The sequence below is a fragment of the Salvia hispanica genome, chromosome 3 (genome assembly GCF_029641045.1).
Source record: "Salvia hispanica isolate PSC_SH4W2 chromosome 3, Shi_PSC_v1, whole genome shotgun sequence".
Taxonomy (NCBI): Eukaryota; Viridiplantae; Streptophyta; class Magnoliopsida; order Lamiales; family Lamiaceae; genus Salvia; species Salvia hispanica.
The window spans coordinates 24,864,480-24,877,160 of record NC_142694.1 but is presented as its reverse complement, the minus strand read 5'-3'; the positions used below and the strand labels follow the sequence as shown (position 1 = coordinate 24,877,160).

At 36.5% G+C, this 12,681-nt stretch overlaps 2 protein-coding genes across 3 annotated transcripts; both read left to right on the top strand.

Moving 5' to 3' along the window:
• The first annotated feature begins 1,464 nt into the window (after window positions 1-1,464).
• LOC125209142 (ABC transporter A family member 2-like) lies at window positions 1,465-6,645 on the top strand. Its single transcript, XM_048108752.2, has 16 exons — window positions 1,465-1,833; window positions 2,266-2,497; window positions 2,608-2,777; window positions 2,868-3,053; window positions 3,174-3,269; window positions 3,355-3,555; window positions 3,648-3,807; window positions 3,900-4,126; window positions 4,372-4,489; window positions 4,580-4,656; window positions 5,032-5,121; window positions 5,273-5,416; window positions 5,516-5,788; window positions 5,871-5,951; window positions 6,027-6,203; window positions 6,273-6,645. Exons 1-16 carry the CDS (start codon window positions 1,465-1,467, stop codon window positions 6,528-6,530), a joined length of 2,859 nt encoding a protein of 952 aa, XP_047964709.1. The 3' UTR covers window positions 6,531-6,645.
• Window positions 6,646-7,401: 756 nt separating this feature from the next.
• LOC125212906 (uncharacterized) lies at window positions 7,402-9,545 on the top strand. 2 transcript variants are annotated; one of them, XM_048113197.2, is made up of 6 exons: window positions 7,402-7,551; window positions 7,640-7,748; window positions 8,099-8,456; window positions 8,605-9,076; window positions 9,169-9,224; window positions 9,309-9,545. In XM_048113197.2, exons 1-6 carry the CDS (start codon window positions 7,512-7,514, stop codon window positions 9,345-9,347), a joined length of 1,074 nt encoding a protein of 357 aa, XP_047969154.1. In that variant the 5' UTR covers window positions 7,402-7,511; the 3' UTR covers window positions 9,348-9,545. The 2 variants fall into 2 exon arrangements, with proteins under 2 accessions (XP_047969154.1, XP_047969153.1); XM_048113196.2 differs by having other exon boundaries at window positions 7,637-7,748.
• The last annotated feature ends 3,136 nt before the right edge of the window (window positions 9,546-12,681 follow it).

The following is a 12,681-nucleotide window of genomic DNA, read 5'->3' as shown; positions in this document are numbered from 1 at the left end:
TTATTTTATTAATTTATTTGAAATTATATAGAAAATGAGCAAATCGAGCTTTGATTTTTATGAAATTTGTGAAATTAAAATTTTCAATAATAATATTTTTTTAATGTATTAGCATAAAACTAAATATATAAATCGAAACAAACAACACATGCGCCAAACGAAAGTGGTGCTCACATAAAGTATATAATATATCATTCCTTAATAATTGTATTCAGCTACTAAATACACCTCAATCCAATAAAAATAGGTATTAATGCGTGCAACACAGATTTTAATAAAATAGGTCAAATCATATTAGTGGAGTAGATCTCATAATTTCTTATAGAGATATTAATGTAATAAATTAGAGAATTAAGAATTTTTAATTGGTAAGAAAGTATTATGTTGAGACATCAACTATCAAGCACGCACGATTACTTTGATTTGGAAGTTAAGCAGTTCTTTTATGTGTAAATAAACAAGGCATATAGTTTATGTTATTGATTGATATGTGTTGGAGGCAACGATATTTATTTTATTACAATTTGTTTAATGCTTATATTCTTCTGATAAGTGAAAGAAAAAAGATAACAATTTAAGAAAGAATGATTGAGAACATAACTACGAACTTGAAGTTGAGAGAGAAGCAAAACTTAAGTTTACAAAAATAATTTACAATCAATTAATATACCTTATACTCCATGTTTCTTAAAAATAAAAAACTCTTTTCATTTTTGTCTATTTCTTAAAAATATACTAGAAAATTTGAGTTTTAGAAAAAAAAATTCTTTCTGAAAGATAGGATTCATTTTTCACTAATATACTTTTTATTTTTATCTCTTTTACTTGATTAATTTTGTATTAAAACGCGTATCGTTTTAAAAGTTCATATATTTAAAAAACAGGAAGAGTAAGAACTAAGAAGTATTGTGTAAGTCAAAATTTTTCTGATAAGAAAAAAATCTATGGAGAGCTCAAGGCACTAGACTTGTTTGTCATTGCAAAATATATTTACAGAGGTCAAAGTTAAAGATAAAAATACTTTTGTTGTTGTAATTTAAAATGCAAAGCTAAATATAGTCATTCTCTTTTTAGTTTGTAGTTCTACTATTAAAGTTTCTTCTAAAATTTTATAATATGCATAAGATGAGATTATAACATAAACTCTAAAGTAGTTTTATTATGTTTCTGTCAAAATGGAACAGAATGACAACGACTTTTCTGTTAATTCTTATAAAATCATTTTTGATATATGTAGATTAGTAGCATGTGATTGTTCCTTTTCATCAATTAAAGCCAATTCGAACTCACTGAAATTTTATAATAGCTTATTAATCCAGGCCTAAAACAGTAATGTACCCATATTCCCCGCGCCGTTTGACCTTTATAAAACCAGGGGCAAAACAGTCAATACATCGACATTCCCCGCGCCTTTTAAAGTTGAGTCCAAAATCAACCACCAAAAAACCAGAAAAACCTCCATAGATGGAGCTACAGAGAGGATCTCGACTGCTGTGGCAGCAATACAAAGCTCTGCTCTTCAAAAACTTGCTGCTCTCATGGCGGAACAAGCGCTCCACTTTCCTCCAGCTCTTCTCATCGCTTTTCTTCATCGCGCTCCTTTTCTTCATCCAGGAAGCCATCGAGGCGCGTTACGCCTCCTCCTCCTCATTCAGAAACAATGCCGATCCTGAGGCACTGGTGGCGCCGCCTATTCCGCCGTGCGAGGACAAGTACTACACTAGGCTGCCGTGCTTTGACTTTGTGTGGAGTGGGAATGACAGTGCGAGGATTCGAGAAATTGTGCGGAGGATTAGGGCGAATAACCCTGGCAGGCCTATTCCTGAAAACAAGGTCTATTTTGAGCTCTTTTTGTTGCTTTTTTGTTTTAATGTTTGGCTAATTTATGTTTAGGTTTCTCAATTCATTCGATTAGTATGTCGTTTTGAATTAGTCTGATCATTTTGATTGGTTTCACTGTTTGATTACGCTATTTAGGTTTCATAGAAATTCATTTTGGCTTGTGAATTTGTTATATCATAGAATCCAGAGTAGGATGAATTGTTTGTGTCTTCTAATTCAATTTCACTTTTGTTAGTTACGTATTTCAATCCAAACTTTATCAGTCCATATGGTTAATGATGAGATACTATGATACCAGTTCTGATATTTGAATTGTGCTGTATAATAGTAATACTTAAGTTTGTAATTATTTTAGAGTTTTTCACATTTGAAGAGTGTGATGCTGCAACGAGAAGTAAAGGACTATATATCATGCTCGAGCAGGTTAGAGACTTCAGAACACCAGATGAAACAGACGATTGGCTAGCCAGTAATCCGATGCAGTGCGCTGGTGCTCTACATTTCAGAGACAGAAATGCTACTGTGATTAGCTACGGGATACAGACTAATTCTACTCCACTTGCTAAGCGAGGGAATTTTGAAGATCCAACGTTCAAATTTCAAATTCCTCTGCAAATTGCTGCAGAGCGAGAAATTGCAAGATCTCTAGTGGGAGGTATGACATCTACTACATTCATCCATCTCATTACATCAAATATGTACACTTGTTTCTAATCTGACCTTTACCTGAAGTGTATCTTCATTATCTGACTACATACATTTCAGATGCCCGCTTTAGTTGGGTTGTAAGTATAAAGGAATTCGCTCACCCCACACTTGAAATAACTTCTGCTATGCTGAGGGCAGGGCCGACCTTTTTCCTGGCCATTTCCATGTTTTCCTTTGTCTTCCAAATTAGTACTTTGATAATGGAAAAGGAGCTCAAACTTCGCCAGGTATTCGTTTCAGCTAAAAAGAACAATTGTATTATGAGCTTGGCAATGCTCGGTACTAATCCATGTTCTTTTGTGTTCTTTTCATAATAGACTATGACGATGATGGGTCTTTATGATACCGCATATTGGTTATCATGGTTCACATGGGAGGGAATACTAACCTTTATTTCATCCCTTCTAACAGTACTTTTTGGGATGATGTTCGGATTTGATTTCTTTTTGAACAACAGTTTCACAGTTGTCTTCCTCTTGTTTTACCTTTTCCAATTGAGTATGGTAGGTTTGATCATCCCAGCACGAAACTTCCTCAGTTCGCATCTGTTTCCATGTCTTGACTTGTGAAAAATGCACAAGGAGATTCTGAGTGAGAGAATAATTTGTTGTTTTATTTCTCAGGTTGGTTTCGCCTTTATGCTGTCTGGCTTTATTGGCAAGTCATCTTCATCCACAACTGTGGGCTACTTCGTCTTTATCATTGGCCTCTTGACTCAGGTTTGTAACTTGGTCAGAAGTTCACTTGAAAATTACTGAAGACATTGTGATTACCCTGATAACAGAGATTTGGATTATTTTTCAGCTTGTCACAACGTTTGGATTTCCTTATAGTCGGGACTTCTCAAAGATCTACCAAACTGTGTGGTCATTCTTCCCACCAAATCTTTTTGCAGTAGGTTTGAACTTGCTTTCACATGCTACTGAAACTCCTCAAGATCCCGGTGTCAGCTGGAAAGGGAGGTTGAGGTGTACACCTGGTGATCAAGAATGTGTCATAACGATCGTATGTCAAACCTTCAGAGTCTATCAACTCTATACACTCTGGAATATGAGCCATTCACTGACTTACTTCCTTAAATTTCTGTCTATTATCAGAATGGTATTTACATATGGCTTGTATCAACTTCTTGTTTGTGGTTCATTCTGGCTATCTACTTGGACAATATACTTCCAAATGCATCTGGTGCAAGAAAATCTGCATTTTACTTTCTAGTTCCAGGGTACTGGACTGGGAAAGGTGGAAACAAATCCGAAGGTACTCTGTATATGTTTCTTTTGTTGGTTAACGACTTAACGTGTGTTTTTCCTTGGTTGCTGAGGTTTCTGACATGCCTATTTCAATTTCAGAGGGAAGCGTTTGCAGTTGTGTGAGCTCAATTCCACATCTGGAAAACATTCATCCGGATGATGAGGATGTACAAGAAGAGGAAACCATAGTGAAACAGCAAGCTGCAGAAGCCAATGTCGACTCAAGCATTGCAGTTCAAATACGCGGTCTTGTGAAAACTTATGCTGGAGAAAGAAGTATTGGTTGCTGCAGGTGCGAGAGAACCTCTCCTTACCATGCCCTCAAGGTAAAGTTAATCACATGAGATGTGCCTGTTAGAGTATTTTATGGAGAGGATTGCTTACAAAGTCTACTGCAGTTGCTTCATTATTGAATTTCAGACACGTCACTAGTGTCCCTGAACAAAATAATTTGGTTCTATGATAATCTTCTGTTGATTGGATGAATTAGTTTATAAATGTAATTAAGCTTCACTAGTATATAGATAAAGTTTGTTTAGTTCTTAGTTTTTTGGAGATGTCCTACCTGCAGGGCATATGGATGAACTTCCCCAAGGATCAGCTTTTTTGCCTTCTTGGACCTAATGGAGCTGGGAAAACGACTGCTATCAATTGTTTAACTGGGATTACACCAGTCACTAGTGGAGATGGTGAGGAGATTTTCTCTTGGCATTATTAATTTTCCTGGCCTCTATTTCGAATTATGACTCGTAAACCTGTTCTCAAATTTATGTTCACAGCTTTAATTTATGGGAATTCTATACGAAACTCTACTGGGATGTCGACCATCCGGAGGATGATAGGAGTCTGTCCTCAGGTTCTGCCACTTCAAACTTCTCATGCCATCTTTGAGTTATTTAGTTATACTTTTGACTACTTGATAAAATGGAGGCTCACTTGGTATTATTTTTTGCATCGTTACGTATCTACTTTTGGACATTACAAACTGTTTTCTATTTGTTTGAATCTGAATTAAAAGCTTTGGAAGTAAAGATTTGCTACCATAGGCTCCAACGAACAATAAGCTTCAGTGGTTACAAAGTGTTGTAACTATTCAATGTGATCTTAAATAAAGTGAAAATTCTATGATTAGATTCTTATAAAAAGACTAGCTGTTTCTAGCGTGACAAGAATACTTTTTACTGTGTTATGTTGTACAAGGAAACTAACTCTCCTTATGCTGATACTACAGTTTGATGTTCTGTGGGACGCACTATCAGGTCTAGAGCACCTTCACTTGTTTGCCAACATCAAAGGTCTGAATCCTGCTTCGATTGAATCAGTATGGACTCTCCAACCCCAAACTCATCTTAGTTTTATCAAATCTTATTTGGTTCCTGATATGTTAAGTTCATGGGGTAAGACTGAACAATACCAAATCACTATCTTGCTTCTATCTGAAAAACTAAACCAAGCATTTTTCCTTTTAACAGGATATTGAGAAATTATTAGGAGAAGTGAAACTTACTGAATCAGCTAAAGTCAGAGCCGGTAGCTATAGTGGGGGAATGAGACGTCGTCTTAGTGTTGCTATGGCCCTAATTGGTGAACCAAAGTTGCTTATTATGGATGAGCCGGTGTGTTGAGAATTTTTTTTCACTTCTTAAATCTGTACATGTATATCCACATAAATTTCTCAAAGCTAATTTGATAAAAAGGTCATTTTGAACTGACAGACCACTGGGATGGATCCAATAACTAGGAGGCATGTCTGGGATGTTATCGAAGGGGCTAAGAGGGGACGTGCGATTATTCTAACAACTCATTCAATGGAAGAGGCGGATATCTTAGGTGATCGAATTGGAATCATGGCGAAAGGCAGGCTTCGCTGCATAGGGACTTCGATAAGGTTGAAGTCACGGTTTGGAACGGGGTTTATTGCCAATATAAGCTTTGTGAACGATTTTAGTAACTCCCAACATGTAGTTGTGAAAGAGTTGTTCAAATCTGTAAGAGTCTGACCATAGCTAATTAAAAAGCTATACTGAGAGAGTATAAATAATACTATAACTCTGTGATTTGTTATTGCAGCATTTGGATGTTACACCTAAAGAGGAGAGCAAGTCGTTCTTGACCTTCATTATCCCCCACGAAAAGGAGAAGCTGTTGAAGGTACACAACAACACATTTTCAATATCACTGATCTTCTTAGCAACTGGTGCTCAAAATTGTTGTCCCAATATCCAGAGCTTCTTCACTGAGCTCCAGGAGAAAGAAAAGGAGTTGGGCATAGCTGACATCCAACTCGGGCTAACAACTCTCGAAGAAGTATTTCTGAATATAGCAAAACAGGCGGAGATGGAAAGTGCTGCGACTGAGGGCACCTTTGCCACTCTCATGCTGAACTCCGGGGTGTCTCTTCAAGTATGCTACTGCACACATCGTATACACAAAATGTGAAGAGTTAATGACACGGTCCTTGAAAACATGCAGGTTCCGATAGGAGCAAGGTTTATTGGTATTCCAGGAACAGAATCAGCAGAAAATGGTAGGGGTGTAATGGTGCAAGTGTACTGGCAGCAAGATGAATCTGGATCATTATGCATCTCTGGTTGCTCTGAGGAGATGCCTATACCATCTCGAGTGCAGCTCCAATCTGTTTCGTCTGCTTCTCGCACGAATGCTTCTGGAAGACCGAAGCAAATTCATGGAATGGTGATTGATCCTTCACAGATTACAGACTCAGATTAGTTACTGTTTGTTATGATCTGTAAGCAAATTTATGTACATAGACACTAACAGACTCAGGGGGCGGTCGCCCCCTCTTGGCCGTTCTGAGAGACTAAAATGTCCCTTGAGTTGAATCGAAAATAACATAATCGCTCCCTCTTGTATAGAAATATTTGTTTGCAACACATGTCATAATATTTAATAGATATTGTTTTCTTACCTATTTCTCCATATCATCCCCCACATAGTTGAACTCTAGTTCAGAAACTCTTCTTTTGTTCTTCATCATTTTTTAAATTCGAAAAAAAAAGAAAAGAAAAAAAACGTTAACTTAACAGTGATATTATATGAGGAGCGGTTCCAGTGATAATTAGAATGAGACTATGGGTTTGTATTTTTTGAAAATATTTTAATTTAATTTGAACTATTTTAGAAGTTCTTGTATTCTCTCCTTTCCATTGTAGCATATGCTTTAATCACTGGGAAAATAAAGAAAGTAAGTCCAATCATATATGGATAAGTTATCCAAGTACTTCATTAGGTAGTGAATTTTCATTTAAGTAATGACATATTAGCATATTAAATCAAGAAGATAAATTACTGGCAACTATGTTTACAAAATCATATGCAATGCTGACTTCAAAATAAATAAATAACCGCTGATTAAATCAAGTGGTTAATGCCAGCAAATCCATTTACACCAAAATCAGTTGGTTAAATGCCAGCAAATCCTCCCAATCTTTAGATTAAATCACAATTATTCGAAATTTGAAATTCAAAAATGCATGGGCCCTCCAGAAGCCGTTCCTCACATTGCTCGCCTGTTCTCTCTCAATTATTTAATTTTTTCCTTTTAAATTTATTCATTTTTTCCCGCTCATCAAATCTTCTCCAATATATAAACACAAAGCAACCTCTCATTTCCTCAATTACTCCTCAATCTTCATCAATCTCACAAAATTTTCGGCGTTTTCCTCCCTTCATCAGTTTCAGTCAGAAGAAATGTCTGCTGCTATGGAGGATTCTGCTGCGAAAGACCAAGGTTTGCTTTTCCCTCTCACATAAATATTTTTTTTTCATAACATTTTTGAATTTCTTTTTCAAATTTTTGCGGTTTATTTCGATAGCAGGAAGATCGGCCTCGAGGCTTCTCCGGTATCCGCTCCGATCTGCTACGAGAATTAAGGAGGTGAAACCGCCGCTCGCTGACTCCACGAACTCCCACTCTGCCACTAAAAGGTGTGCCTTCTCGAACATTATAATTAGAAATTATTCACCGATCGCTTTATTTTTTGTTGTATTATTGAACCTGATCTGGAAATTCTCGTTTAGAAATGTGTTTGATTATGCTCTCATCAAAAAAATTCATATAATGTAACTGTCTATTGTTTTGTTGTCGCCGTTTTACCGGAATTTAATCGAATTCAGTAATTTGTATTGAAAATAATGGAGTGGAGAATTCAGATTTGAAGTATGCATAGATTATTGTTAGCGATCCAAATATCTCTCGCTCTTTCGTTTGATACTGTTTATGGTATCTCTGGTTTATTGATTTGCGTTTTTGATGTGTTGTGCCTGTCAATTTTTAGTGGAAGGCTTGCCTCAAGTGTGACTAAGAGTGTGAGTGTTCTCAATCTCTCCGGCAAGGAGAAGTCTGCCAGGCCTCCTAGACGCCTCTCCGTTCCTTCCAAGTCCAATGCCAGCTCTGCTTCCAAGTCTTTCGGCAACATCACGCCCATTTCTGAGGCTAGATCAAAGAGGACTGGGGCCAACCAAGAACCGAGCGACACACCTCTATCCGATGTATCAAAATCATCCAATCGGAAGAAATTCAACGTGCTAGCGTCAGCATCTTACTGGCTGACTCAAATTAAGCACTCTGAATCTGCTGGAAAGCACTCCATCTCTCTTGGCTTCTTCAAGCTTGCTCTGGAGGCTGGATGTGAGGTATGGAATATGGATTGCTATTTGGAATGCTAAATGTTTTGTTTTCACCCCGTGGAATGTCTTAAATTTTGGAGGTAATATAGAATATTGATGTTCCACATTAGATATGCTTGCTAATGATTAGAAGTGTGTGTGTGTGTGTGTGCAGCCTATGCAGAAGATGAGTGATGAGCTGAAGGCATATGTGCGCAATCACGAACTCTCTGGACTGGGAGAATCTGTCAAAGAACTATTTGAGGGCTACAAGATTTCAGAAAACTATGAGCCCTCGGATGCATCTCTAACCACCTCTCAAGTAGCTGCAGAACCTAATCAGTCGTGTGAAGATGATGCTCGTAGTTCCTCATCTTCTATTACGGATGCTGAGAAGGTGAAGCCAAAGTCACTGGACATAGCTTCTGAAGAGAGTGAGCAAGCGAAGCAAACCAACAATGAAGTTACTCAGAAGGATGAGTCTGTGAAGAAGACCAGAAGATCAGTGGCGAAGATTCCTGCAAGCTCGAAGTCTGTTTCTGAAGCCAGGAGACGTAGCATTCAAAGGAAACCTTCTAAACCAGTGAAGCAAGAACCTGCCAAAGTTGATGACAAGGTGAAGAAGCAGGGCAAGAAGCCTGCACAAGGTGGTGATGAAGATAGTTCTAGATAAAGAATGTTTATTTTTACAATGTCGATGGATCGTATTTATGCTCATGATTTGGTTATTTTACTACAGTTGTGGAGCCAGTAGACTCTCAGCCAGAGGCTCTTCAAGAAGACAAAGAAAACATGGTGAGTTAAAATTTGTTTATATACTATAAAGCTAAGTTATGAAAGACTCTAAAATAGAAAGCTGCAATGTTTTTTACTGTGTAGGCTGAATCACAGACAGAGGAGGTGGCTTCAGCAGTTTAGAGAATATACTATTTCTCAGCAATGGCTGAGTGTGGTTTGGATTTTGAAATTTAGAAGTTTATATTCCTAATGTATATTGCTACAGAATTGGTATGGTGGGCATTGATGAAAATCTGGTGTGGTGTGTGAAATTTGTAATTTTTGTACCCTTGCTGCTCTGGATTGCCTGTCTTTCTATAACATAAATTTTTTTCTACATATTATTTTATTTGCTAGTCTGAAATATTGATGCGTTCATGGTTGCACTAGGTCACTTACCGAATGATTAAAAATCATCTGAGTTATTCGTAACTAAAATATACTACAAATGCTGTTTTAAATTGTTTCAAAAGATTATGCCACGATAAAATGATGGATATACGGTGAACCAACAGACGAAAGCCCTGTTCGATATACTTGATCATCTCATTGCTAAGAAAGTAAGGCCATGTTTGGTATGATGGAATGGAATGAGGGTGGAATGGAATGAAGGTTGGAATGGAATGAGGATGAGAATGGAATGAGGATTCCATTCCATTCTTATGCTTGGTGAATGTAAGGAATACAAATGGAATGGAATTGATATTCCTTGATTGATTCCATTCCTTTGCTTGGTAACACAAATAATATAGGAATGGAATGAAATACAGACAATTAATTATTTTAAAATTTAATTTCAATTTTTAATTAATCATTATTAGTGGAATTAATTATCTCAGATGTATGATGTTGTAAACTACTGCAAACTGCAGTTAACCTAAAAAAGTTAACATAGGCACTTCATTAAATCACCATAACCTAAAACGATGTGTCATATATTCCAGCATTCATTACACAGTCTATTATGGATAAAATATTGTGTGTAGTGTGTGTAATATTTGGAATTTTTTTTCAATTATTTAAAATTCCAAAATTTTTTAAAATTTTAAATTAAGATGATATTGAAATCAAATATAATATAATATGTAGTAGAATTTTGTTAAAATTTAAATTAAGAAAAAAGAGAGAATGGGAATGGAATGGTCATTCCTTAGCTAAATTGATGGAATGGTTATTCCCATGTGGAATGGAATGGTGATTCCAAAGGGAATGGTCATTCCTAAGAGCAAAATATACCAAGCAAAGGAATGGAATGGAGGTAGGAATGTCATTCCATTCCCCCATTCCATTCCATCATACCAAGCATGGCCTAATAGATCCACTGAAGCAAGTCTACTCGTTAAAATGGCCTATATAGGGATGAGTTTGTGTTAAAATGACAACCCCTCTTAAAATGACAACGTGACAACGCTTATACAGCAATATTATAAACGTTACACAGCAATATCCAACACGTTAGACAGCAATCTATAGATTGCTGTCTAACGTGTTGGATATTGCTGTTCAAGAAAAATTGCTGTTTAAAGGCCAGCATATTGCTGCCCGTCTTTTTTGGGGTTTTTTTTTTTTTGCCACGTGTCAGCTTATTATTCGTCCACGTGTACAAATGATTGGCTAGAAATGGTGGTATGGTGTTATTTTAAGGGGTGGTGGCACCCTAACATGCCCCTATAGGGATGTATTCAAATCCTTTTCTAATATTATGTTCTATTGTTCTTTTTAATCTTGGTCTTCCATTTTAGAGATCTAATGGCCCAAAATAAAGGCTGATTTATTTACTTTTAATCCTTAAAATTCACGACAAGGGCTGATTAGTAATACTTAATGGAGTTGGTTATGGTAACTCCTTGATTTTCTCCATATCATGATCCCAGCGGTTTTTTTTACAGAATTAAACGATACACTCTTTTTCTTTCTCGAATCTTTCTCCCTTTTTCTCTGTTGAAGACATTCCAACGTTGAAGACAAGCGCTGTTGAAACATTCTCCGTAAACTATTATTTTTGGTTTGTCGTCGAAAACCGTTTTTGGGAGCAATCGTTGATTGATTTCATTTTCTACAAAATGGAAAAAGGTAATTAAATTTCTCCATTGTACAATTATAAAACCGATTGGCTCACTTGAATACAGATTAGTTGGAGTAATGGTTCATTGCAAATAATTTTTTGTGATCGATACAATAAGTTTTTATGATCGTTTTCGTAGTCTGTACATGTTTGTATATTTGGCGCAAGTTTCATTTATTCCCCAAGGGTTTAGCAATGCTTGGGGGCTAGGGTGTAGTACGTAGTAATTACCACGTCTTCTCTTCAAAGTGAACGAGTTTCAGTTAATCCTCTAGGGTTTACAACTCCGCTGGTTTAGGTAGTTCTTTATACCTATACACGTAATGGACATGTAGCATTATATAATGCCTATAATAGACTCTGTAATGAACGATTTATGATATGTAATTCATATGTTTGCTGAGGCATTTTTTCTCTCGTTTTATATAGTGTTGTATGTTTGGCGCAAGTTTCATTTATTCCCCAAGGGTTTAACAATCCTAGGGGCTAGGGAGTTTCAGTGGATCCTCTAGGGTTTTCAATTCGGTTGGGTTAGGGAGTTCTTTTAACATATACACATACTGGACATGTAGCATTATATAATGCGTATAATAGACTCTGTAATGAACGATTTATGATACGAAATGCATATGTTTGTTGAGTCGTTTTTTCTCTCGTTTTATACAGTGTTGGTTGTACCTAAATGTTCTCCAGATTTGAAGCATGTGGTTGGTCAGAAGTTCCAATCGCTTGATTTTGGTTTCGCGTTCTACGATGTATATGCCCGCGCTATTGGTTTTGATACGCGCAAACAAGGCATGAGGAAGACATACGGTGTTACTACTTGGTACTCTGTCGTATGCAATAGGAGGGCAGCAAGAAGTCGAGCGAGGGTCATGCTAGCAACTATGCGAGCCGCCTGATTTCAAAGAGAGAAAAGGCTAGAAAGGAGGCGAAAAGACCTCTTAGACAGTGTAAGGCGTGCTATGAGATGGTCCAACACGACTCTAGAAACTGTCCAATGCTTAAAGAGATGGCGAAGGAGAAAGAGCTTTGCAAGGGAAAGGGGAAATCTTGATGTTTTTTGTACCTACTAACATTGTTAGTTTTCGTTTTCGGTCTAGTCTTATTAAAACCAACAGTTTATGCATAATAAATGTGCATTTTTTGAACGTTAACGTGCATTATAAGTGAAGAAATTGTTCATTATTTTGTTTTAGCTGTTAACTTATCACTTTAAACGTTTTATGCATAGTAAATTTGCATTTTAAGACCGTTAATGTGCATTACAATAACAGATGTTTTCATTATTTAGTTGTAGCATTTAACTTTATATTACAAAAAATTGTATTAGCCTTGCATTATTAACCTTTTACCGTACATTATCATTCACGAATATGTACATTATTGCAAGCAACGAATGAACTTGTT